Below are 24,858 nucleotides of genomic sequence, written 5' to 3' on the forward strand. Positions count from 1 at the left end.
CTTGATCAAAGCGTTCGTAACAAAGATGGTCTCGGAAGATGATCTGACCTCAGCTGCATTCCACTTCTGTCTTTCACTTTACTTTTTTTTTTTTTTACCAGTCTCCATTTACCTGGCTGAGCTCCCCCGCACGGCCCCTGTCTCCGTCTTTCCTCTGTTTGTGCTGCTGGTTAGACCGTCTGAATATCAATGAAGCAGTCTCAGCGATGTATTACAAACACAAGAGAACAGTGATTAAAGATGACATATCTAAGCCTCACTCCCTTCCTCTCTGCTCTCTCTTCTCTTTTTCACAGGAGATCGCAGCTTACTTGATAACATTTGAAAAGCATGAAGAATGGCTAACGACATCCCCTAAAACAAGGTAAGAAAATTACACTCCTGCCCTCTTTTACAACACAAGTTAAAATTCATAGCCATTAAATTATAACATCTAGGGAGCCTAAGTTTTTTGGTTTTACATATTTTTTCCTTCAACACCACTTCCCTCATGCACAGCTTGCAGCCTCCCTTTGGTTCAGCGAAGGATGTTAAATATTACAGGCTGCTGATGGCTACTCAGAAAAGTTTGCAGATAAATTCTAGAATATTAATATTAACTAATAATTGCCTTTTAGCTAGCTAATTAACATAACATGCAATGGTGCTGTATCTGTTTTGAATGGTGTGATAATTTGTTCCCATTTGTCTGCACACTCACCACTCCACCAATAACACTGTTGAAGCTGGGGCTGTTTGTTTGGGTCAGACGTTACACCCACATGTGGAACGGAATGCCAAAAGCTACTGAAATATTTGAAGTAGAATACGTCTGCCAGCATTGCAGTTAATTCCTGTTGTTCGTGCATACACATGACATGTGGAGCCAAATTTCGACTAAAGGGCGCAATTTTCTAGGCTAATTGACTAAATTTAACAAGAACAATTTAGTATCACAAAAAAAACAAAAAAAAAATTAAGAATTGACTGTGGTGTTATTATGTTATGTATGTCATAGATTAAGTCATAAATGATGTTGCTTTGTGACAGCGTTATATTAATTTCATAGTACTGGATAATTTTAGGTTTGAATTTCTTATCTCTTATGGTGCTTTCACAACAACCCTGAAAATTAACTGAAATGTTCAGGGTGAACATTATCTGTTAATATTGGTGTCCAAATAAAAGTATCATTGACATAAGGGCAAAAGTTTAAATTATTGCTCCGGACTCTGTTGCTTCGTGCGTCGTGAGACCCCACCCCTTTGTGGACATGTGAACAAGCAAGTCAGAAAAATTTCAGAGGCAGCCCGCCTGAAATTTTCTAGACATTTTCAGGAGTGCATATGTGAAAACGGCTTTAATGTTGGACAGCTCTTGGAAAGACAACGTTGAGGTGACATTTCCAGCATGGAGACAGCCATTGATGGGACTCTAAAGCCCCCTGCAGTAACAGATGGGTGACGTCACTCAGGATTTGTCCATTTATATTCACAATCTATTCTTTTTATACAATATTCCCCCTTACTTAGGATATATTTTCATATATTTGTAACCAGCTCAGATGTTAAAAAAACCCTCACTATTTTCCTGAAAGCTGGACTGGCTATGATAGCATTTTAGCAATTCTCATCCATGTGTAAATGGGCCCTGTGCTCACTGACATCGAAACCGTTCGTCACGTCGCTCTCCCCAGCCCATCTCTCTTGACTGCCTTGGAGGGACATGGATAATAGTTCTGCATAAAGACACTGCCAATTAAAATAGGTTCTGTGGTGTAATTACGGAGCATGGACCAAAGAGCACACAGCTCACCCGTTTCTTTTAATTTTTATTATCAGAAAAGTCACCTGTCTCCTTCAGCCTCTCCTCTCCAACTAAACAAAAACTAACCAATGTCAGGCATATCTCAGCTGTGTGGCCTGCATGATTGACAAAGAGACTCTGGATTTCCCCACCTGAACACAAGTGCTACCTTATTGTACATTAAAGGGATTCCTTTGAAAAAACGATTTTCAAGGAGATAATTTCACCAAATAGTCATTTAGTCATTCCTCTTTTTATAGTTGAATTATCATATTGTATATTTTGAGATCATAAATGGTTTGAGTTCCAGGGCTGAAAATGAATGTTACTTTTGAAAAACCGTTCGAGGGCAGCCTAATGAGATGACATAGAGAAACAAATATAAAATGGTGAAGAATAAAAATGGAGCTATGAAAGCTGCTAAAGTACTACAAAGGTTCCAATCATTTCCAGGTCAACCTAAAAATGGCATTTGTTTGAGCTGTGAGAGACTATAGATCAAGTGAATTTGTTGCCAAATGGTCCTCTGGATTCTCATGTCCACAGGCTGACACTTCTGGCTCTCTGTTTTGCTGTTGTCTCAGCTGCTGGTGTGTTCAAGGATTTCAACCCCATGTCATGTCACAGTGCAGGTGCTGATATCTCAGCAAACTTGTCACAAGGGAGAAGCCCCTGGTGTGCACCTGCAGTTCAAGTGACACCACAACAACACATTCGATGTTTCAGAGGAGTCATCCCTGCAGGACAAGCTGTGTGCCTTCACTGTACGTGTGTGTTTCTGGGCAGGGAAAGAGGCTGTGAAGTGTTTGTGTTTTCCCAGATGTCAGTGAAAGGGTAGAGCTCAGTGATGGATGTTAAGGCCAGGAAAGGTTGTGGGGGAGTGAAAGGGTGTGCCATATATGTGTGATTGATGGAAGCTGATTGATGGCTGGCCTCTGTATGAAAGTCTTTCTGCTCAAGGTCATGGGTGAGAGGCCAAACTTGGGACACCTGTGGTTAAGTGCTGCCTTATCATTTGTCACCACACATCTTCAGGGTGCTTGCGGACGGCTGTGTGTGCATCTGATTGTGGGCGTGGGCTGTCTGCATGTCTGCGTGTGGGTTGACCCCTGTGGGGAATAGGCTAAGTAGGCTAATTCTGCCCCTGCCAGCGCCTGTAGACAGGGTCAGCGGGGCATGATGGGAGTCAGAGATAAGCAGCAGGGTCATACCGGTGGAGGCACTGTGCTGCATGGCTGCACTGTATGCATGTAACCACTCTGACACATGCAGGTCGTAAACATGGGAGTGGGCCACAGCGAGAGCTCAAGGAGCTGACGCTATCTGTTTGACCAAGGTGACACGCAATGCAGGACATGCCCTGAATAGAGATGGCATGCTGTCAACACGAGGGAGATGAGATGAAGTGGACCAATTACATGCACGCACAGATGTATTTTACTATGCTGGTGCTGCTGCACATCATCGGGGCTCATACAGTAAGCGTACAGCCAGTGTTATCTTTTGTTTTGGTCTGTTTCTGTTTGTTTATCATTTCAAATCTGCAGCGTGCCAGGGGGAAAGTGTTGGTATGCTGAGTGATTGATGTGCCTAGCTCTAGTAATACACATTCCCTTTCAGATAGGAAGTGCAACAGTGCTTAAAATCAATACCAGTGTTCTCCCACTGACTGCTTGAACAGCACTACAGCTAATTCAGGCCGCACCTGTCAGGGCCGGGGAAATCTTTCCCTACCCGGGCCTTACACTTTAATTTACACCCACAGCCTTGCTGGCTTCCATTTCCATTAAAGGGAGAGCCTGGCATTATGGCTTTAATGAAGGCCGCGGCCGGGCTGTGATTTAGGATGGCCGTTACCCTGCACCTTCACTCCACAGGAGGGAACACACTTAAAGGGACAATTAGGATTTTCCTCCCTTGCATCCTCCCAGGTAGCCATTCTTTCCTTTTGGCTTTTTAAAGATGTGTCCATGTTGCTTCAGCTGATGGGATCTGAAGGTGCCTGTGGGAAAGAGAGTGGGAAAAAACCGAGGGAGGGCACAGGGACATAGTGGTACAAAATGTAGACAATAACATTTGATTTGACCTCATCATGGGCTTTACAATGTGCTCCTGTTGAGAGAAGACATTCACTCTCCATCATAAATGACACAAATGTCTCCTTGCGGGGCTTTTTCAGAGGTGTTTGTATGCTGACAGATGGAGAAACTATTGACTAGAGGGTGTCACAGATTGGTCAGCCCAAAGAGCTAATGGACACCTGTGTGTTATATAGCAATTGCTCGTTATCCTGAATACCCCCTAAATGGCACACGGTTTCATGAGTGGAGCAGTCACACATTAGGGTTTCTCTTCTCCACTGTTTGTTTTATAGGGCTGCTTAACAGCAACACAAAAACACAGCAGAGAAAGAGATGAGAGAGATTCTATGCCTGTCATCCACATGGCTCTGTGTTGTGTGTGTGTGTGTGAGGGGGGGTGGGGGGTTATCTTCTCTTGCACAAAATTCATGCAGTAATTACTGTTGGAAAGTTGAAGTAGTAAGCTGTATCAGCTATTTGCTTCGACTTGTTCCCAAATTTGTACACACGAGTTTACACATGTGCTTACATGACCACAGGACACAAGCACATACACACGCATACACATTGTATATTGAAACTATCAAACAATAAGCACCAGTCCTTGGAGGGCCTGGCTATGACACTGAACCTTGCCGCCCCCACGTCCCAGCGCAATAGCCCTCTCTCCTCCCACATCCACAGCTACAGCAGAAGCAGCAGCTCTCCAAAATGAAACCGAGTCCCTTTAGACAGCTTCCAAAGACAATGCTTTTATTAAAACCTACAGCAGCGGCGCCACCCCAGAGGCACGGGCACACCAACAACAGAGTCGAGCACAACTGAAAGGCAGCCTGAAATCTACTAATGACTGTTTGTTTGCCATTGTGTATGGTGTTTGCCATTGTGTACAGAGTCTGGGATTTTGTGCAGATCTGTGTTAGATAGTGTGAGTGAGGGAGAAGTAGACGGGATGGTGTTTACGCTTGTAATGCACTCTTGTGTATGCACATGGCATGTCTGCTAAACCAAGAGAGTGTGACTGTGCATGTGAAAAACTAATTGTGAGTGAACATATGAAGGCTTTTATGAATGTATTGAGATGGCGTGCGCGTGTGTGATTGCCAGTGAAAGAATGTGGATGTGTGTTTGAATTAAAAATTGAGTACTTGTGCATACTACTGTAACTCTGTGACTATTTTATAAGGGGTAGTGTCTGGATGAGTCTGCCACAGTGAATAAGACCTCGCAAGGCCTGTGTGTAAACTCTGTTTCTGTCACCTAGTCTGGCACATGGTGTGTGTGTGTGATTGTGTGTGTGTGTGTGTGTGTGTGACGTGGGTTTATAGAGGGGGTGGGGGTTGATGTGTAGGATGTGCCTGAGAAGGGCGTCTGATAGTGTTTGGTCCTAATGCTTTGTGGCACTCGTTGGCTGGCAGAGTTTCAGAGGAGAGTGGGAAAGGACAGGAACAGCAGGATAGAGAGACATGGGAGAAAAAGAGAGAGGGGGACACACAAAGAAAGAGAGAAACAAAGGCATAAAAAATAAAGAGGCATTAGATTACATCACATTGAAAAGAAGTCAGCAGGACACAGCACTAAATCAAGTCAGAATTATGCAAAAAGCGAACATGTTAAGTAAATGTGGAGAGACAGTTTGGTGAGGTCATACAGTGTGATCCCCTTCATCTATTTCCTGTGTTTGTCCTTCTTCTCTTCTCTTGTTTTTACCCCCAACTCATCATGAGTTAAAGTTTAGTTTGCTCCATAGTGACACATCTCCCCTGGCCATTCCATTCTGTCGGCCCCTGAAGGACATTGTCCCATGCTGCTTCCCCCCCCAGTCAACAGGCCTGACAAGGACAGCTATGCCCACCTGGGGCCTTGTGGGCTGGGTGAAATAAAGCCCACTGGGAGAAAGCAGAAAGGACAGGAGTGAGGTGAACTCAAGAGAGCATGAGGTAAGAGTGAATGAAGGAGAGAAAATGAAAAATGACCATCGAAGAAAGAGTGAATATGATGGAGCGAGGGCAGTTTAGAAAATGGAAACATGTCGATAAGAGAAGGGAACGGACGAGATGGAGATGGGAGGGATCGTGATGGATGGAGGTGAGGAGGAGAAGGAGTGTGTGTGTGGGGGGGGGGGATTTACGCAAACAGACGAAAGAGCAGGAGAAAGATGGAATAGAGGGGGATTGAGCTGACAGAGCGAAGGAGAGAGAAAAGGAAAATAGAGTGGGTAAACAGTAGATAGAGATGGAGGGAGGTGAGCAATGGATTCAACTGACAGATATAGAGAAGTCCTGTGGTTTTGGGGCATGGGAGGGAGAACGCAAACGGTCAATAGATTACAGCCAGTGCTGGGCCGAGCGCCTGGGCCTCAGACTCCGAGCCAACTTAATAGTGCCTCTTGTTTGTCTGTCCTCTAAAGTAATGCCCAAGCCGAGCCCAGGGAAGCAGCCTGAGCCTGAGGCTAGTGGAAATGGACAGGGGACTAGATATATGTTAGTTCTCATCCCAGCTGCTGTATATTACCCTGGCCAGCTTGCCCACCGGAGACTATTCAATAGAACATAGAACATCATCTAGCTTTATCGCCTTTATTCCCTCTACACAACTGCTGCTGAAGGCCAAGAGGGGCAAGATCAGTTCTAAGAAATAATCCTCCTTTATTGTGTCCCTTTTTTTTATGGTAATAGAAAATGAAGTGTAGGGCATATTTTTTACCTATGTGTGTAGCTATTTTAAAGATCCCTGAAAAAGCTACTTCAGTCTGTAATTCTAAGTTTAAGGAACATTGTGCTGCACCTATAGACCAAGCAGCATGAAAAAGAAGCTAGCCTTGCTTGGTATGCCAATATGGAGGAGGAGGAGGTGGAGGGGAGGAAGGAGTGCAGCCAGTGGCTGGCCACAGGAGAGAGGGGATAAATAAATAGAGGAGGAAGTTGATGTCAAGCAGGTGTTCAAGGAGAAAGTGTCAGCCAAGCGGGCCGAGATGGGGAGAAGTGCTGCCTCTGCAGCCTGATAATAAAGACTTAATTTAATTAGCGCTTCTGCACCGGTGAGCAGCGTGCAGGCTGGCTGTCATGGAGCGGGCCACAGACACAGCAGAGAACACCCTCAGCCACTGAATCACATAGACGACCAGCCCTATACCGACCCAGCACTCCGATGTGATCTCTGTCTCTCTCTCTCTCTCTACACACACACACACACACACACACACATAAAGTAGAGTTAACGTATTATTCACACCTGAGTCACTTAGAAGTCCAGACACTAAACCCTGCCTACACACCGCTCCTACACACACACAAATACAGACACTCTCCACACATGGACATGCTGCCTCATTCCTCATCTTCATCCCTCCCAAACTAAACTCTCTTCAGCTTCTCTCTCTTCAACTACTTGATTTTCTATTTTCAACCCCCCTATGCTCTCCACCCCCTCTTGTACTGTCCTCTTCCACCTCATCACACTGCTCTGCTGGTGCAGAGTGGCCGTATGTTGGCAGGTACTTTGAGGATTGTGACTGCAAGTCCCTATTTTCAGCCCGTCACACCCCGTTGCCCAGTTGGGTGCTGTCCTGTAGGCATATGGTGTAGCGGATCCCGGATCCTGGGCCTTTGAAAAAGCTCTAGGGGGCATTTCTGTCCAAAACAGACTGTCTTCCTACGCATTTCCCCGTGCCATACCCTGGAATCTGGTCCACCACTCTGTGCTTTGGGTGTGGTCCGAGAACGTCTGTTCCGGACCGTTCACATGACGATCCCACGGGAGGTACAGTAGCACCAGGAAACAATGCAGAGTTCTCTTGAAAGCACCCGCATATGTAGCAAGGTGGAGGATGGGGGAAGGAAGAACAGGAAGTGGCAGAGAAACATGAGGGGAAGGAGGCGGAGGAAGAGAAAGGACAGGGTGCAAGGCCTCAGTGATACCGTTTGCTGTTATGTAAAGAAAAGAGAGAAAATAGGTCCTGGATAACTGCCAGAGTGCTGGGTGAATCACCAGAAAAGAACAGGCACGACATGGGTGCACACACACACACACACACACACACACACAAACACACACTGGCACACATTATGTCCCATTTCTTCGCCCCAGCTGAGATTCACAGAACAGGAAGTACAGCGGATCATGGTTGCCACGTGGCACTGCCCAATGTGTAAAAAACGGCAAATGGTAGGAATGACCCCTGGCCTCTCCTCGTCATTTAGCAATCTAAAAGGATAGCAGCCTGGCTTGTGATATGTACACACCAAGCGGCAACCACCAGTGTTGATAAATATAGCCAGTGCTGAAGTGCAATTCCTCGAGTGTCTGCTTGAGGCTGACTGCAAAAGACAAGGAATCCCCTTTAGATCCCATATTATAATGCCCCTTTTTACAGCAGGAATAAAAATAAGTAAAAATAAACATGTTTATAGCCTGGTTTAACAAACAAGTTTGGTCTCAACAGCTAATTTCTTTATTTGTCAAATCTCTAAAGGGGTGATTTTTTTTTTTTTAGAACTCGTCCGTTTTGATTTCCTAATGGGTAAGAGTTAGCCAACATTTGCAAAATGTTGATGTGTTTGAGTTGACTGACAAGTTGGAGTGTTTGCCAGGATGCTTGAAGCCTGCCTCAATTCCAGCCAGCCTGCCTGTTTCAAGATTGATCCAAAGTTAGATGCAGAAAGCATACACAATAAGGTGACCGCCATCAATAGGCTTCAAAACGGCTCTTAAAAAACCACTGGGTGAAATTGCTGCCCATGTTTATTGTATTAAAATGCATGCACTGGAAATCACCATAAATCATGGTTAATAGCCGCCTCATATACTTGACACAGTTTGTATTAATCCTTCTTTTAATATCCGTCTTGCCTATCTGTTTTCTTTTCCTTTCTTACCTTGACACACAGAAGGCTGCTCCCTAAAGATCCTTGGCTCACCGGGCATGAAACACTTTGGGTATTTTTATCCGTCTCAGTCTTGAAAAGATAGTTAGCCTGTTGATTCTAATGAGACATCTTTATTACTGTAAATTTATATTAGACACCCCAACCTCTCACACCTCTGCCCACTTCCTCAGTCAGTTACTTTACCCCAGGCAAGACCCTTACTACTTAAAACTGCTTCATTAAAGATTGGAGAGGATGGAGTAGGTGGCATGTGGAGGATAGCCGTATATTAATTTTGCATCGTTGAATTAATCAATTCAAATAAAAGTCAATGGATAAATAATTCAGATCTTTTTTTTGTCGCCTTTGAGAGAAGATTGCAGAAAGAAAGGTGTGAACCATTCCAGATTGTAGGATTAATATTAATGACTTTTATTAATTGCAGAGAAATAGCTATCAATTTCTCTCTTCAAATACAGGTGTGCTTTAGACTGTTTTAGACAGATCCCGCAACGGTAGAATTCCCTGAAACATGTGATTTTTCATGTCCTCTCCTTCTTTAAAATAGCTACTACCATCCAAATCTTGCAACCTTTTATATATTACATGATGAAACCCCCTTATCTACATCGTAAGTAAAGATAATTAACAAACCAGTGCAAAAAGAATGCCCTACACCTGCAACACACAACTGCCTTGCTGAATTGAAATGTGTTTGTTAAACATTTTCCCAATTTTTCATCCTTTCTCATAGCAGTGCTTCATCTTTTTTTTCTGTTTGCTAGAGGTAGGTGCTCAGGAGAATTATGGTGACAGGTCAACCGAGATTGAAAGTAGTCCTACGCCTGACCCAAAGCAAAGCACTGGTGGATACATTAACATGATAGCGATATGATTATGTCGGAATAGACATGAAGGCTTTCAATTATTTACAGGTGATGTGCCCGTTGAATTGGCAATGAAGTGGCTCGTAAATTATCCCCTCTGTCTAATCAAGCCTCCAGTGGAATAATGGAGCAAGTACTGCCAAGAAGGAATCTTTCTCTCTCCATTTTTTCTCTTCAGTGTTTTTGGTGGATATAGTATGTGGAAGTCGGGGTTGGCTACTTTCACTGTGGGATGATGACACTCTCCAAATGACATTGGTTGAAAGGCAAGAAATGTGCCAGTGAGCGCAGGTTTAAAAACCTCTCCACTTCATCACTGCTCAGTGCTTTACTGCGCTTTATGTCACCAGACAATGATCCAGTGACAGCCAAGCATCAGAATGTGCAGCACCAGCACCTAATGTGCGCCTTGGTTCTGTGCCTGAAAGAGAGAGAGAGGGTATGAGACAGACATTTAGACATATTGTGAGATAGAAAAGGGAGAGAGAGAGAACACAGACAGAAGATTCGAGGGCTGCTGTAAAGGTTGGCATGGCTCCGCTCCAATGCAGCCTTCCCAGCAGTAGCAACACTGTTCAGACAAAACACAGCCAGCCACCAGTCGCTGGCTGCTTTCTGGCATCTTCTTCAGAGGCCTGTGGTGTGGGACTCTACTCAGTTGACTGATGGCCTCTTTGATTAAAAGAAATCAAATGCCAAAGAGTTTAATAGCCTGTTTTAATGTGTCTCCAGTGAGAGTGTGTGTGATTTCTTACATATCCTGCTGATATGCAGACCTGGCACGATTGATGCAACCTCCCATTAGTATCCCATGCGTTAGTACCAAGCCACCTGCCTGCTTCCTGTCTTAAATGGAAACCATCATATTAACCCTAGTGCTGTCTGAAGTAGTTTTTCTTTCATCCCAAACCATTGGAAAAATCCAGCCTGTTTCCCTCCTAACATATAAAACGATGTGGCAAGTCAGCTGATGTAGAATAAATCAGGGATTCCCAAACTTTGTAATGCCAAGGACCCCCATATAGCATTAGTCTCTGGCAGTAACTCCCCTCTTGCAAAATTTCCTTAATTCCTTGTACATTATGATGGCAAATATTTAAAATGAAACATACAACTCAGAGAACAGTTATGCATCTTATTCATTTACTTTATTCAGTGTCTTCTTTGTAAACAGTATTTTATTGTTTCTGTCTTAGATGGTGGATGTTTTAAAAAAAACACAACTTTTGACCAGGATACAGGGTTTTGATTCTGTGTGAAACAATTACAGACAGATTTTGTAAGTTTAGTGGTAACTAGCTTTTTATATTTGAAGCTTAGCCTGAGAATAGCTGCTCTATTTTATCATTTGGAAGTGAGAAAGTGTTGAGCGATTACACAGGCGTTCTCAACTGCATTGGGTAATAGTATATTAAACCTATTTTAAAGAAACAAAGACAGGGATTTGCCTTCCACACCCACCACCATCACAATCTATAATCACCTTAGGCGGTTTACAGTAGAAAGTGGAGAGAGAACGAAACTGGAAGAAGAGATGACAGGAAGATGGAGAGGCAAAGAGGAAGTGAGATAAAAGTGAAATGTTATGGAGAGAGAGTACCACCTACTGTTCTGGTGTCTTCTGGCAGAGAATCATCTTTAGGGGAAGACAGGGCGGTCTGTTCTCAGAGCCTGGAGCCTTAGCTTCCTCTCTGTCTTTCTCTCTCCCTGAAGGAGTGAATCTGGGGTGATTGCACCCACAATTAGGGCATGAGAGGATTAGTGGTGAGTAGGACGGTGGTTGGGGGCTGTTTTTTGTTTGTGTGCTTACTATTCCCTGCAATGCATTGTGGCAGCAGATCCATGACTTTCTTTTTTCTTTTTTTTTCAATCCCTGTTTTCAAAAATAGAAACATCACAAACAACATAACAAGCTAATATGCAAGAGGAGAAGAGGGCAAAATAAAGAGTCCAATGTGTGCCGTGCCCCCGTGTGTGTTCGCAGTTTCACACTCTAACTTTTCCTGTCACTGTGTAGCTCCACGTCCTGGGAGCCTGTTTACTCTCTGTTCCCCTTCCTAATGCCTAAACAGACGCCAAATCCCCAGCAACCCCAGAAATGTCTGAACATTCACCATCTTTGCATCTATTTCAATTGCATTTAATTTTCTTACAGACAAACACAGAGATCACAGGGGGTTGGGGGGGGGGAACTAAGCATTAGGGTTATTATGAGTTTAAAGCACTTAAAAGCTTTTGGCGGTCCTGGCACCAGGAGAAGCAAGGGTCCAGAGGAGCAGGGACACATCATGCTCCAGTTTTCAGAGAGAACCAAGTCCCAGATGTGTGTGGTAAAGTGTTTATGAGTGTGCACGGGCAGGTTTGTGTTCTGTATGCACATAAACAAGCATGCCAGGATTGGCTGATCTCCAGGAGCCTTGTGTAACGCCTGTACCACTCCTCAGCTTGGCTTATGGCAGACTGTATTAGCTTACTCCTCTGCAACAGTCAAATTCTGTATCATTGCATCTCAGACTGACTCTTCTGAGCTCTCTCCCCCAGGTCACACATGGAATTTAAGAGCTTTTCTGAAGCAAAGAGGTGTGACTCGCCCTGAGACACCCCTCTTGCTCTTTCCCTGCATCTGTGTCTCCCTCCTGTCTCTCTCTCTCTTTCTGCCTCTCTCTCTCTCTCTCTTTCTTACTTACTTATTTCCCCCTGCTTTTCTCCTCCACTCAAGAGTCGTGGGGCGCACGCTCAGCGGTAAACCAATTTCATTTAGTATGTTTTCATATTTCTATCCAATCATGGCATGCTTAGAGGTTTCAAAAGCCACATGACACTTTTATTGGGGCCTAATTAAGGATCTCTGATTTAATCCATGTAATTTAATAGAGATCAGTCATGGATGCAAGGCTCTTTGTCTGTACATAAGAAAGTGACGCTGATGCACTGCGACCTCTGCCTTCTACTGTGGCAGATCAGTGTTAAAGGGATTTACGTCAGGGCTGGTATAAATGCATGGTGTCCCTACACCACCTATTGTCCAACAAAGGTACACAGGCATTTTAAATCCACAAGTTCTTAGAGTGAAAGCCTGAGATTCAGAACACAGACGCTCAGGTGGTTTTCACTGCCACCAGCGGATCTGTCTGTACCTGAAGCCATACGCTCTGTAATTACCTCTTGGCTCCCTCATTGTTCTCATTCATACGCCTCTCCAAATCCAAAAAGTTATTTCAATTGTTATTTTTGTTTTTCAGAGGTGTGTCTACATCAGTGAATGATTGGTTCAGGCTGCTTCATTAGAGTTGCTTACACTTACAGTCAACCCTTGAAGCCATCTGATAAATGTCGGCTGAGTCTTGGATTGTGATCAGGAGTATTGAGATGCAGTGAGGAGCAGCATTTTCTAAACCATTCTCATAATGACTCCAATGAGAGCGAGTAAGAGAGAGAGAGAGAGAGAAAGAGCGAGAGAGAGAGAGACAGAACTGCTTGGCTTTGTTCTGTCCCTTTCAGTAGCTGTGCACAGAAGCCCTCCAGCCAGCCAGTGTTGTGACGCAGTAGTCTTCAGCAGAGAGAAAGCAGACGAGCTGAGAAAAGCCCGGGTTGGCTGGGGTGAGGGATCGCGTGCTGGGAGATGTCTAGACGGTCAGGGATAAAAGGCCAGACAGGGAGAGGGGAAGGAGAATGGCGGAGGAGTCTGGGCCAGAGGGAGGCCATGTCGAGGTCACGGCTGGATGGGCACCTTATCTAAAATCTCGTCTAGTCGCTGTGTACTTTTTGGACACTAACCGCATTGACAGTTGACAGGGAAAGCGGTGACTTCCTGGCCCAGCACACCATCACTCACTCTTGACTCAGTCAATGACAATACTTATTGTTTCTGCCTCGACTTTCTGCCTGTGACTCCATGTTGTTTGGCATTTAAGTATCTGAACCGCCAAACAGGTGAACTAACACACTTTAATTGTTCTTAGTATCTGCAAGAAGTCACAATGTTTGTAAGTCACCTTTGATATAAAGTCTCTCAGAGAATTTCAGTTCGGATGCTAAGCTACATGACTCTCTTCTGTAAAGTCAAAAATATTAGGCCCGTAACAAGGAATGATTTGGGTTTCATTTCTAGCTGATCTTTGGCAGTTGAGGTAAAAATGTGATGACTAATGTCTCCTACTTGGGCTCATCTTTCTACCGCTCATTATGCCTGAGCCCTAAGACAGTTTGGAGGGCGTCGGAGGCATTGCCACATTGGCCATATGCTTTCCGCTGCTCCTATCTGTCAGAGTGTCAGGACGAGGCGGGGGTGCGCTTTTCTGCACCAACAGAGGAGTGGAGTGCGGCACTACAGGAGGGCCTCATTACCTACACACCCTGCAAGAGAGATTGGGGACGGGTGAGCAGGCATACTGAGCGTTGTGTTTAGAACCAGAAAGTGAGCCGTTTTAAAAGGCACTCGTACCATGCAACTACCCATACTTTCCCTTTAGCTCCATTATCATAGCAGAAAGTGTGACACAGGATTGTTTAAGTTCATGCTCTGACAAATTGACAGAGTAATTAAGGCAAACAACATAATTCCTTTAATGTTTTTTCATTAAACTTTGGCTTTGCGGTGGGACTTCAGGAGGGTGACGTAGGTGAAAATACGTACCTTCCATCTTCTTTGCTAATGTTCTGACATTTCTCATCTAATCACTGCATAATACCCTAAAACAGACTCTAAACAGCTCCCTAACTGAAAAAGGACAGCTAAAACCATGGAATTGGACACTAAAGAGGACACTCCAGACCCAACACTTGATGATGGCAGTGGCACCATGTTAGCTAGCAATGCAGGCAGAACAAGACCAGACGGTGACAAGTGCAGTTATCATGAAAGCCAGTTAGTCCCTCAAACCGGATTTGGATCAGAAGGGGTACTCACAGCTATCAAGGCAAGTGAGAGAGTGCACTGGCCGAAGAACACATTTCATCTACGAAGATAGTATCGGCCATCTGCAGACTAAAGCTAAAGACATGAAGGCCAAGTTAAAAATACTCATGTACAAAGCTGATGATTTTGATTGCAGGATCAGGCGTAAGAACTTGAGGATAACAGGCATTAGAGAAAAACAAGAGGGGGTGCCGGTTTAGCCTACTGGTTAGAGCATGAGCCCATGCATAGAGGTAACAGTCCTCGCGGTTGTCACGGGTTGGAGTCTGTCCCTAATGCATATCCCACATTTCCTGCCACTTGTCACTTTCCTGTTTGAATAAAGGCAAAACGTGGCCCCATAATATCTTAGAGAAAAGGAAGATGGTAAACACTTTTGCCATATAACTCCATCTATTGATGATGATGATGGTTGTGACGATTGTTTTTGTTTGATAACGACGACTTATAAGATGGTTTCTATACTGATTAGAGCTCTCAAGAACTGCCGTCAATGTTGTTCTTTGCCTCTGGTCACTTCCTGTCAGCACCTGTGTGTCCAATCGGACTCAAAGCTGATCGTTTGCTCTTACTGACATTGTTCCCTTTTTTCTAGATCCTTGCTTGTGTTGTACTTACTCTCTGATGTACAGTACGTCGCTTTGGATAAAAGCGTCTGCTAAGTGAATTGTAGAATTGTAGAATCTAGCCTATCAACCCTTACAACATCTCCACCCATCACCTCTTTATCTGAATTGACACATTAGAACTAATATTGTGGCAAAACACTCACAGCATCTGAGTAAAAAACAAGACTGACATTTATTCTTTATAAGTCACTGGGCTTGCTTTTTGTTTAAAAAGCAAGCGCATCTGTGAATTTCAGAGAGGAGTATGGCCTTACAAAGCAGTGTTTCCACTAGTCTAAACACCTTACGTGTTTTCTTTTAAGGCTGTGTATAGATCATTTGGCTCTTAGTAAGGCTTCACAGAACACAGTAATCCCTAGTTTTTCATGGTAGTTCACAAGAGAAAGTGGTCTGGTCCCTCATGGTTCTCAGCCTTCCGTCACCAATGATCCGATAAACTTACATCGGGAGGCTCCATACAAATGGCCAAGGCTAAAAAGAAAATCAAACATTTCTGGCCTTGACAATCTGTAATCTATACAGTCTGAATCAGGATAAATTAGTGATCTGGTTGCCTCTCACTCAGGTGGTTGATATGCTCAGTGGAGGAAGGCTCCATTAGAAATCAGAGGAAACTTTCAGAGAGATCTTCTTTATGACTTTTCAAGGGAGGCATTATTGTTGAAAAAGTTATCTCAGCTGGGGGAAAGTGACTTCTCAGTGGACTAATGACTATCAGAGTAGCTCATCTAAATCTCTACCCAACTTTCAAGCTATTTTTTTCTGTGATTTTCTGTGAAATTGCTCTAGCCTTTCAATGGGCTTATTTTCAAAATCTATTCAAGTAGAAAATGTCTGTTTAAAAAGGATGAAATGGTATTTTTTATTTTACAGATAAACAAGACAGCTGGACAATCAAAATGCTTTAATATTATTATATTTTGCATCCAGCAGCAATATTCTGTTATAATAATGCTATTATAGGCTATGAGTATATCTTTTTGTAAAATATTCATGATGTTTAATGCTGACAAAATCGTGGAGGGTGAAATTACATACTTCCTTATATTTTCCACCATTTAGAAATAGGAATAGGAAGGCTGAAACAAACTATAGCTGTAGTGTATAATGAGAAAAGTTGTTGTGAACTTTATTCAGAGTACATATTGGGTTGTGTTATTCAGTATTCAATCAACGCGTCCAGAGATGATTGCAGGTTCATGAAGGATCAGGTGGGGATTGAAAGGGTGGGGCTCATTGTAGTGCCGCACAACGCAATCTCATGTTCCCTAATTAAATCGCCCAGTCCCTCGTAGCGTGGAAGCTAGCGGCTCGGCAGATGTAGCGCCATGTTAAACTTTATGTTGCTTGAAAATGGCTTCCGCTTCAAGTGCATTTGAGACAGAGATGGTTTGACTGTAAAATTATGTGTTTTATGGCACCCGTTATCGGAGCGATATTCCTTAAAGATGCAGCGCTGCACATTGTGGCATTCTCCGTCTGCAGGAGAGAGCAAATTGATATGAACAGATCAACAGAGCTATGCCCTTCTGGATGTCCTTGGCACAATGCTTGGCCCTGAAATTGATTTCTCTCCATATCTCCCATGCCAAAAAACTCTCATTCAGAGATTTTATACTCCCTCTGCTGACACATTTTGTTCACTTTTGGAGAGGATGTATTTCTGGAATGTCATTCATTCCATCCCACATTTCTTTCCACACTTTCAAAGTAACCTGATAGTAATGAAGTGTATTGGACAGAGGTATTTGTCAGTTTTGTGTATAGGGTACATGCATGTGTGAAAGCACTCTGGGTATGAATTTCAAGCAGCAGAGAGATTGCTTTTGATTTAATGGCCATTGTGCTTGACTTTGTGTGTGTTCCACTGTAGTGTTGTGTCCTTCTCTTGCCTGTGCTGTGTCGTGTAAACTCTCTCAGTCCAACATTATTCCACACATACACTCACTTACACACAGAAACACACATATCGTGCCTTGGCTATGCTCCATTAGGTGGGATGTGTCTTAAACAGGAGGCTGACGTCACCGCTTGGCGAGGGAATATAGGAAGGGTTGTGTGTATGTGTTTGTGTACGTCTCTGTTTGTGTGCCTCTGTTTTATTCTCAATGTCCTTATTGTCTCTCCCATGAGACCCCTCCCCCCCCCCCCCCCCCCCCCCTCTTCCACACACCCTCTTCTCTGTATTTGTGGCATGCTGGATTCTATTGATCAGCCTGTGAAAGCTTGAATGTCTGAAGAGGACACAGAGGGAGAGAGAGAGAGAGAATGAGAGAGGGAGGGTGGAGAGGGGCATTTGTGGGTCCATATGTGTTTCTCAATTCATGTGTGTATTTTTGTGAATGTGATTTGTGATCAAATAAAACAGCTTTATTATATTATAATACCGTTTTTGGCTCCACTTTCGTTTGATGTGTGAACTTTTGCATTTATTCCTTTCATTGGTGATTCACTTATGTTGTTGCTATGGATACTTAAGCTTGTGTGAGCTGCCTTTATGTGTTCCTTTTTTTTTTTTTTTTTTACAGGAGCCATGAATGAAGATTTACATCCAGGCAGAATCATGTTTAGACCTATTTCATACTCTGTTCAGTCCACTATCAGGTCATAACATAGACGCACAATGCATGAGCACAGAAGAAACTTCAGGCAAAAAGGGTGAACTACGACATTGTCATTGCAGATTGCAATCTACAGTCAAATTTTCTAATTATCACTGTAACTGCCAAACTGGTAGAAGTGTAAATTTGAGTAGTTGACATGTCTGTGCAAAAGGGAGGTGTGAATGGGGGCTGCCTCCCACAGCGACAGACTGATACTGTTCAAACCCTCCCTCAGGGCTGTGCAACAGTCAACTAAGCCTTCAGTAATAAAACACATACGATGCTGGTACTATCAACATAGTTGGATCTGTTGTTGTTGTTGTTGTTGTTGTTGTTGTTGTTGTAGTCGTAGGAGGTTGGAATTCTTCCCACAGATTTGATGGTCTTTTGCAAAACTCCTAAACCTTGAGGATATTTTTTTCTTCTGCATAAAAGTAAGGTTAAAAATACAGAAACACTAACATACAGAGGCTAGGAATTCTGTTTTCAGAGTGATGACTTGACTTGACTTAATGAAGTTTGGTTTTTACTACTCTTCAAAGGAAACATTTATGGAAAATACAGATTTTGACAACATATAAAATCCAATCTATTCTCTATACAGGCTTCTTATTGGCTATGTCGCCACAGGAGCCTTTTTCTGGCATTGTTTCAGACCACTCACCTCGCAGAGGGCAAGGTCAATGCTAATCACTGCTTACATAATGAGTTTGCACGATCATATGGGCCTACCATCTTAATGACAACAGTGCAAAATGCCATCTCATACTTTGCTTCAGAATATCCCATCAATGCACTAATGGCATCCTCGGTAGTGATTAAGGGAGCCTTGACACATGGCTAATGTGGTTATCACGCTGTTCAAAACCACTGGGTGACCATTTATGTCGTGTTGATAGGGACGTTGACATCCTGAAAGCATTGTTCCCATCAAAAAAAGAGATGCATTATGAGATAAAGGCAATTGCTGAAAATTAATACATCATGAGCACAGAGTTTTTCCTGGTTGACTAAGGGATGCCGGTACCTAAATAATGACAGAAGTTTACTTCAAGTCAGTACAGAGGCAATTTATCTGCCTTTGATCATGCCCTGTACCCATGGCATGCACACTAGGCAGTCATGTTAGTTTTGTTTTTCACAGAAACGACCTCTCTTTATGGGTTTTTTAAGGCCATACATTCTTCACTGTCTTCTCTCTGCTTAAAGCTCCAACAAATAGCGAATGAGGCGCAAAACAAAGAGTTCTTTGAAGAACAAAGTGAAGCTGCCACAAACAACAACCGACTGGAGACAAATCCCATCGCAAAGATTGCATGCTTTCAAGAGAGGGGAGGGGAAAGCATCCCTAACAACAAAATGATATAAATTACCACTGTTATGGTCTATACGGTTCAATTTAATGTGCTTGTAATGATAAATTATTTTGGTTATGAATCTAAAGTGGACCTGAGTGCAGTCGGAGCAGCAGGACTGTTAGAACAATTGCAGCTGTCTCCCAGGGCTGTGGCCATTAGTCAATAAATTAGAAAGTAATTAGTTTCTGCTTCTGTGGCTCTATTTGAAGCGCTTCACACAGGTGTAATGAAAATTTATTGGAGCTGTTGATCCGGAGGAGAAAAGAAAAGTAGAGGATTTGTAGCGTGTGATTGTAATGCAGGATTTCCATCTTCCGCCCTCCTTTTGTGCTCAGAGCGACAGGTAAAGTTGGCTGTGATGACCAGCATTGTGAGATTTGGCTTCAGTGTTCTGAGCTTTGTCTACGGCCAATTAGTTTGTGGTTATAAATATTTCATATTTAGAAGAAAAATCTGAAGAATAATTCAAATGATTTACTTATAACTCAAAAGGCAAGACTTTTGGTAAGAGGAGCTTAAGGACTGGGAACATAATCATCCATCCAACATACATGGACAAAAATGTGTTTCCTCCCTGCTCATTTGGGACCCTGAGGTTCTACAAAAGAGCCAATTTACTGTTGGAATTTTCACATACAACATAGCACATGATTTCAAGTAAAATAGCATACAAACGATTTCATTGAGGTAAATGTTCTCTTGCTGTCGATCTACATCCAAATAAACATTATTTTAAGAATATTTGGCCTCAATATTTGAACATATTTTTGACAGGAAAGGGAGGCGTAATACAAAATGTCTTAAGGAATTCCATTTTGGGTAAATAAGTGGGCGAACAGCACCGAAATAACATGCAGTTGTTAGCTAGCTTTGATTCGAGTCCATGTATTTTGCGAGCATCTGGCCTCAATAATTTGACTTGTTTTTTAGTGAAACTGGATTGGAAAGGGGACATGACATTGGGAGGAATTGGATTTGTGATGAAAAGTGGTTGAACCACTGAAGACACACAAAACTACAATCCAGATGCGAGAAAACTATCTTAGATGTCTTAGCTAAGTGCTGCTAAAAAATGGGGGTTTGTCCGATGAGTTGTTCTGGTATCATTGGTTGAAACTGGTGTAAGCTTTCCTTATTACAAACAAAGTCATTTTATTTTATTTATCAAATTGTAATGTAGGTGCACATTCAATCTAAGGCTGTAGTCTAAAGGGTTAAAAAAACATGTATCATGTCATCTCAACTGTAGCTGCTACGCTCACACACGCCTGTTATAGAGAGGGCTGGTTCCCAGACATTGGTTTCAATTAGATTCATTGTGCTTTTTGTCCAGCCGGCATCTTATCAACCTTTGTTCTTCATACAGCACACTCATTTTTCGTTGTCATTTGACAAACAGTCTGTTTTCCCACTTCTGAAATGAAAGCGGAAGGCAGTCAGACTCTAGGCATCAGGTTTACCTAATTGAACAACTTCACATTTCTTTTTCATGGCATTGTGTGCGGAACAAGGCAGTCATACAAAGCTTTCTGTTGCCTGACAACATCAAGGCTATTTGTTTTGTCTGTTGGAATGTAAGGTCAATAGGAGAGGAAGAACAGAAATTGGAAAGCGCTCTGGAAGCTGTGATGTCAGTGAACGGCATGAAAGACAGACAGAGGGAGGGAGGGAGCTGCCACAGCAGCATATGGGCAAAAAGAAAAATTAGAGGTGAAAGAGAGATGAGACGGGGAGGAAATGAAGAAACAAGCACAGGCGTGAAGTTGTGAAATCAGGGAGAGAGCTGGGGAGAGCCAAAGGAACAGAAAGGACAGAGAGTGAAACAGAGACAGGATGGATGGATGGATGAGGACAATGAGGCAGATCGGTCCCAGCCCAGGCTATGGCCAATTAGAATAAAATTAGCTGGACCTTGGCAAAGGCTAGGGCGCACAGTAGGGCATGAAGAGAGAGGAGGCGAGGTGGGGGAGGGGCAAAGGGGGAGAATATCCCGGTGATTAAAACCAAATGATTAGTGGTGTGTAAGGCAGAGGGCTAGAGAGCTGGGGTCACCTGAGCCTGCAGGGGGAGAGAAGGTCTAATAGTAATGAGACCAACCTTCCCCCTCCTCGTCATCACAGTCCTCCTTTCACCCTCTCCCCGCCCTGTTCTTTCCTTTTTCTCGTGCTCAGACTCCATTTTTATCTCCTTTACAATTGTTATCCAACTCCCACAGCTCTTTATTTACACTTTCTCCCTTTTCCTGACTATCATTGTGCTTTTTCCTGTCTGCGCCTCTTGCCTTCCTGTAGTAAACCCTATTACCATCTATTACTGTCTGCCTTTGGCCAAAACACGCACTAATGCTGTTGTTGTGTGAGACAGTTAAGCTTTTTGTGATAAGCAAAGATTTATGAGCAGTTTGTTTATCTTTTTTAATCATGAGTGTGGGTCTGCAGATGTTTGGAAATAGATGGATTGAGCTGCAACAAAACTCAACACAATACTAGCATCTTTGGCAGACGCCCATGAGCTGCTGCCACAGTTTTTTCTTTTAGTATATTATAGTAGAGTATATGGGCATGTAAAATAGCTTGGATAAGAAAGAGTATATAACTTTATTTTCCACATTGGTGTTGAACAGAGTAGAGGATGTGATAACAAGAACAGTAGGGAATTTCCACACATTGTTTGAGTTCATGAGACACCCCACTCATTCAAGTAGTACTAACATTGGCATAACCTGTTTATGTGGGATTCCACTGGGCGTAGACTCAGGGGCCAAAATGGGCATCTGGGCTAGAAATGGGGCATACTATTTAAACATCAAACATGGGTGGTGGTGGGGCAAAAAAGGCTCTGAATGTATCCCATCTAGGGCCCTCCATTAACATATCCTGGCTAACCAATGTGGGGCCTCCATTAAAAACTTAGGGCTGGCACCCAATTGGGAATCTCATTTTGGCCTCATATGTGTTGAGTGGGATAAAGATCTGGTCTTATAGGCATGTTTTCTGTGTATGCAGCTACATGCTTGTGAATGTGCAAGGATTTAAGTGTGTGTATCTATCAATAATGAAGTCTGGCCCTTGGCATGTTTAATGGCCAGAGGCATGCTAATGGCCAGAAGCATCACCACTGATGCATTTACTCTAAAGGCATCAAAGCACAGCCTAGAAGGCTGGTTGGTTGTGTGTAGTTGTCTAACTCTACTGCGCTGTGCTGCTTCCTAAACCCTTTGAAGAAACTTATTCACTATCACCCGCCTCCAACTTCGCCTAACTCCAAGCTCAACACATGCAATGGTGGGCGACATGTTGGAACCCCTAAACAACGTTGAGAAACCAAACTTCATATTCTCTACTATTTCAAACAGTTTTTAATTAAATGTAATGCATTGCTAATGTTTAATCTAACCTATTCTTGCTGGCTGTTTTGAAATGATTTAGTGGTTCTTACCATTCTGGCACCTATTCTTTACCTAGTTCATCTTTATATCCCCACTCTTTCTCTGAATGTCCTTTCATGTCTTTCAAAATTTTTTCTAAATGGAGAAAATATTTGCATGAATGGACCCCCCTCCCCCCAACCTGCTAGAGTAGCAGCAAGGCAGTTATACAATATACGTTCTCCCCATGATGTCTGCCATACATAGGTAGAGATAATATAGTATCGTTTTCCAGGAAGGCAGCCAGAGTAACATCGATACGATGGAAGCAGTCAAACAATCATGCAGAACATGCACAGAACTCTGATCTTAGCCTGAGAGGAGACACAATACCAGCTACTAGGCCTAAGTACAACACACCTCGCCTTAATGGCACACTTTTACCTGCTATGCTGAAATATTTTTACCTTGCTGTGGGCAAACTATTTCCTGGCAAGTTAGTAAATTTTTTTCCAGACTTTTCTGCAATAGAAAAGAGCCAATGTTCCTTTCCTTCCACCTTTCAAATCTCCTTCTTTTTTGCTCTTTCCAGCCATCTCCCCATCATACTTTCTGTCTCAGCTTCAGTTTATTTTGCTACTCTTCTTTAGCAGAGCAAAAAAAAAAAAACTTCTGAAAAGCGTAGAGTACAGTAAGCCTGTCAGCCCTGGAGGACTGTTGGAGATGAGAGGACATGTCAGAAGTCCAGTGGGTCTTTTCCCTTACAGACCACACAGACCCCTCTTAGTTATGTGGTTGAAGCCAACAGAGAAAGAGCAAACACAGCCCTAGGTTCAGGCCACAGGTTTCCAGTCACTGGAGACAGGGATGTGCCTGATTGCAGTGAGACAGACATCCCTGAATAAAGAGATCTATCCACAGGGTGGATCGGTTGGCGATAGAATGAAATTCTGTGTGTGTTTCATTCTACAATGGCAAGAAACACGAGCAGCTGCATGCACAGAGGGAGAGAAAGAGAGAGAGAGGGAGAGAAGTGACAAATCGACAGTGCACTATATGTGACTATTGTTTGAGTTGCCAAATTGCTCTGTAGTTGGCCAGCGATTATCTTTGCTACAGAACACCATCATGAGTTTTCAGTTTGAAGAACATCAGAGTGGAGAAAAAAAGAAAGCAAATAAAGGCTTTCCCTGTTGGCTACCTGTGATGACTTAGCCATTGCAGGAGACTTATAGCAGAGTCTTGCACATAAGGCCGAGGGGCTTGTATCACTTTTAAACAAGAAAAAGAGAAACCGAGTAAAACTGCCCACATCCGCTGCAAAGCCCGCGATAAACGGTACAGTATTACAGTGCCCCAGAATGGCCTGTGGTCAGAGGTGAGTGGTGGCAGTTTCAGCGGGCCGTAGGAACAGTGGACAGGAGGCCTGGTCAACCGGACGACAGCGAGGGTCACAGGGTCCCCTGGGGAGGAGATATCCCAATGGGGGTGGGCAGATGGGGTCTGGAATGAGCACATTCTCAGACAGGTGGATGGCTGTCACCCTCATTTCGCCACCGCCAGCAAGCAGGTGGCCTCTCCCTCCTCCGCTTTCCCTTAAGGGTCACCTTCACGTGGCACTACTTCCCCCTGGGTCCCATCATATATACACTGTATTCACACACACACCAATGGTTATCATGCTCGCTCAACTCTCAGTCAACCCCTGCACCTGGGGACTGGGCGTGTAAACAGTCGCTCTCAAGGTTGAACCCAGGTGTTTCATTTCCATTAAGGCCCTCATCACATTCACAGCCTCCACCCTCTGACTTTAGTCATAACACATACGCATAAGTCATAAAATTTCAGATTACTTTCTCTTTGCCTTTGTAGATGTTGAGATGCACAGGGTCTATTTTAGATGTCTGTCCATGAAATAATTATCTCCCAACTCTCTGCCCCCAACATCTTCAAAAGAGGATGTTCCATTGATGATTTTTGCCCTACATCATAGCTTTGCTCTTGTGGCGACTCTAAAACCCAATATAGCGTAATTAAACTAACAAAGTGACATCAATAAAGACAGAAGTGCTCTGTAATTACAGTCTGTGCTAGGACATCATAAGCAGGCAGTGTCATCACCCTAACGAAGGAAATAAATCAATGGCAGACAGACAAAGCCCCGCTTTACGATCCCCTTCTCCTCTGACACACAAAGCCGACCATAAACACGAGTAAGGCGAGAGTTTAATGGCAACCTTAAAGTTGCAGTGGCCACTAGCTTGTCTTTACTGCTCCTGCCCAGCAATACAATGGGTGCCTTGACACTTTCACCACTCCCTTTCTCTCTCCTTCATTAGTTGTGCTTCTCTCTGTTTCTGCC

General features: G+C 43.5%; 1 protein-coding gene across 5 annotated transcripts in view; it reads left to right on the top strand.

The window, feature by feature from the left end:
• The window catches only part of camta1a (calmodulin binding transcription activator 1a), a 297,294-nt gene that overhangs the window by 129,891 nt on the left and 142,545 nt on the right, over positions 1–24,858 (top strand). For all 5 annotated transcript variants that reach the window (XM_061057679.1, XM_061057675.1, XM_061057676.1 and 2 more), the window contains one exon: positions 297–364. In XM_061057679.1, the coding sequence (XP_060913662.1) occupies positions 297–364 (68 nt within the window). The remainder of the gene's footprint in view (positions 1–296; positions 365–24,858) is intronic.

This window comes from Labrus mixtus, chromosome 15 (genome assembly GCF_963584025.1).
Source record: "Labrus mixtus chromosome 15, fLabMix1.1, whole genome shotgun sequence".
Classification (NCBI taxonomy): Eukaryota; Metazoa; Chordata; class Actinopteri; order Labriformes; family Labridae; genus Labrus; species Labrus mixtus.